The 2,982-nt window shown below is 31.0% G+C and overlaps 1 protein-coding gene across 1 annotated transcript; it reads left to right on the top strand.

The window, feature by feature from the left end:
• Positions 1–1,391: 1,391 nt before the first annotated feature.
• On the top strand, positions 1,392–1,922 carry LOC110037569 (nucleolar protein 12-like; the record flags this gene model as incomplete). The annotated part of the gene is made up of 3 exons (XM_020742243.1): positions 1,392–1,460; positions 1,565–1,687; positions 1,794–1,922. Coding segments are annotated over exons 1-3 (321 nt in total), but the record flags the coding sequence as incomplete, so codon positions are not given.
• Between the last annotated feature and the right edge of the window lie 1,060 nt (positions 1,923–2,982).

The raw sequence follows: 2,982 nt of genomic DNA, 5'->3' as shown, positions 1-2,982 counted from the left end.
AAAATGTTATGCACGTATAGTATGTTAGTCATAAGGAGATGTGCTTTGCTGCAATAGTTGGATTGCCTTCATTCCGATCAAATGACAACCAAAGCATGAAAATAACCTTTTTGTAATTCAAGATTAATGCTAAATGCATGAGCCCCTTTTCTCGATCCTTTTGTTAGACTGATTTTTGTATGTTGAGTTACCCCTCTAATATAAATTTAGCTTTTTATGAATATTTTTAATATGTTTTATAATTAATTGATTTCCTATTGTATTTTTTAAATTTTAGGGATGTTTTTAATGTGATTTATGACTCTTCAATCATATAATATATATTTAGCATATTTTGGATATTTTTTAATGTGATTGACAATGTTGGATAATTAACAAGTCTTTTTGCATGTTTCCTAATTATTATGGCTTGAAAAGAAAAAAAAAATGTAATATGGTTGTAAACAAGTATATTTTCATGCTTACCATACATAAAACTATAACATCGCCATCTTCATTGAATAGATTGGCCCTAAGCAATGATTTAGTTGCATTTTTGCAATTGGAAGGACCTCGGTTCAAATCATGGGACCAACCTTTTCATAAATTTAGGTTTAAAACAGTGTTTATCAACTCCTCACTAGACCCTGCATTGCTGGAGCTCATGCAATGAGTAAATCTATATTTTCATATTCGTGGTGCATAAATTCTAGCTAACTGTTGTAATATTATGAATGATTAATACTTTTCAAAGTTTGCAATACTCGTGTGTGTGTGTGTGTGTTTGTATCTCTCCTCTCTCTCTCTCTCTCTCTCTCTCTCTCTCGCTCTCTCTCTCTCTCTATATATATATATATATATATATATATCTATATGGGATTCTAAGGATAATAATGGTTTCCCCATCCTTTTGTCTGATAATGCCATAGCTGTGATTTGTTTACCGTTGCATATAACTTTATGATAGAATTTGTTTCTCTAACTGTTTATATATTGCTTCATTCTAGTTTTCAAAGCAAAAATTATAATTTATGAAGCTTTATCAGTCACATAACGACCGTACCATAGATTCTCAACTAGCCGATGATAATTTCTTGGATATTCAAAATTTCATTTTTATGATAGTGTTGTCATTGTGCAACCAAGTGCTCACACATATTTTTCTTTTGAACACATGTTTTGATTATATTGGAGTGGCTATAATGTTTATTCAAAAACATATTTTAAATCACCTTCATCTTCGGAAAGTTCTTTTTGAATTATAAGCTGAGGACCTAAGTTATATATTTATTTTTGGCTCTTTCATGCCTAACATTTCACGAGACTTCTGCACATGTTTACATGTTTACATGTTTAAATTGTTGGATTGGGTATATATACTGCCAGTTTAAATTTGAGTGGCGCTTTACAGCATGAATGCTTACATTGTCTTCAAAGAGGAGCAATCAGCCCATGCTGCTTTGTCTAATAATATGACAGAGGTATATAGCTTGCAGAAACATTTAAAATTGATTCGCTTGGATAGTGTTTGTTTGTACTGTTAGTATGCTGCTGTATTTAAGATATAATAAATATTTATACTTAGATTGGTGGAAATCATATCCGTGTTGATATGGCATGTCCACCTCGCAAGAAAATGAAAGGTGTTGCTCGGCTATATGATAGAAAGAGAACAGTTTTTGTGGGCAACATCCCTTTTGATGTGAAGGTTAGCTTTCTTTTGTCGAGGATATATTTGTCATTGAAAATCATGTTGTTTCTGTTTTCTTAAAATTTATCAGCCCTCTGTCTGATATATATTGCTGGCACTCCAGGATGAAGAGCTGTACCAATTATTCTGTGGCCTGAGCCGGTCAGAACCAAATGTTGAAGCTGTGCGTGTAATCAGAGATCCAAATACAAGCATTGGAAAGGGCATTGCTTATGTGCTGTTTAAAACCAGGGTGAGTTTTTTTTCCCAATAGAAAGAAATTTTTGCAAGGCTACAACTAATAGATTTAATATATATATATATGTATATATATCTATATATATGTATATATATATGTATATGTATATGTAAATGTATATGTAAATGTATATATATATATTGAGTACTTTCAGGTTGATTTTGTTTTGCAAGCATTTGTCTTCTACACAACTCACTTGTAAAGTAGTGGTTTTTTTTGTCATTTAGACTTTTAGTTTGGCAATTATTTCTTTTCTTTCTTCTAAACTAGTCAAGAAGGGCATCTATGATGAAGGATAAGGTAATTATTAGCTATCTTATTTGTAGAGCTAGAGTTTCATGCGTGTTTATGATCTTGATCCTGTGATAATAATCTGATTGGAGCCTTGTATATTTATGCATAGCTTCTTTGATCATTCTTCGCTGGTAATTATTCAGGGTTTGGTTTGCTAATTCAGATCAATGGTGAGATGCTCAAAGTTGTACATTCAAATTCACAGGTCGCAATTACTTAATTTAAACAACGACTTGTTTTGGCTTATATAAAATATTTATTACGGTTTGGCTTTCCTAATCCACGCGCTTCAAAAGATGCTCAAAATAAATGCTCACCTTCATATTTGCAGATCACAAACCCTTAATTTCAATATTTATTTGTTCCTGTAGATAAAAATTGAAAATACAAATAATTTGTTGTTAAGAATAATTTAATCGTCGTTTATTCAAAATATAAAATATATATTCACCTTTATAAAAATCAGACGTTTGACTGTAAACATTTTGCAATAAAAAACCAAAATTTACTTGGACAATTAAATTAATTACTAAAAATTAGAGAATATAACTAAAAATATTAAAATATCACCACATAGAAGAATAAAAATTCTTACAGCAGCTGGGAGAATTTCCTGCTAAACTCTTCAATCTCCAATTGCACCAAGAGAGCGCTAAGAGGAATTGCAGCCCAACTAGAAATTCTATCAATCAAAGTTCAAATCACTTTGAATTATTTTTTGCATATCTAATGGCCACTATATTCTTAATCACAAATGCTC

The sequence above is a fragment of the Phalaenopsis equestris genome, unplaced genomic scaffold (assembly GCF_001263595.1).
Source record: "Phalaenopsis equestris unplaced genomic scaffold, ASM126359v1 Scaffold221305, whole genome shotgun sequence".
Taxonomy (NCBI): domain Eukaryota; kingdom Viridiplantae; phylum Streptophyta; class Magnoliopsida; order Asparagales; family Orchidaceae; genus Phalaenopsis; species Phalaenopsis equestris.
Note: the sequence above shows the minus strand (reverse complement) of the source record. Positions and strands in the feature narration are given on the sequence as shown.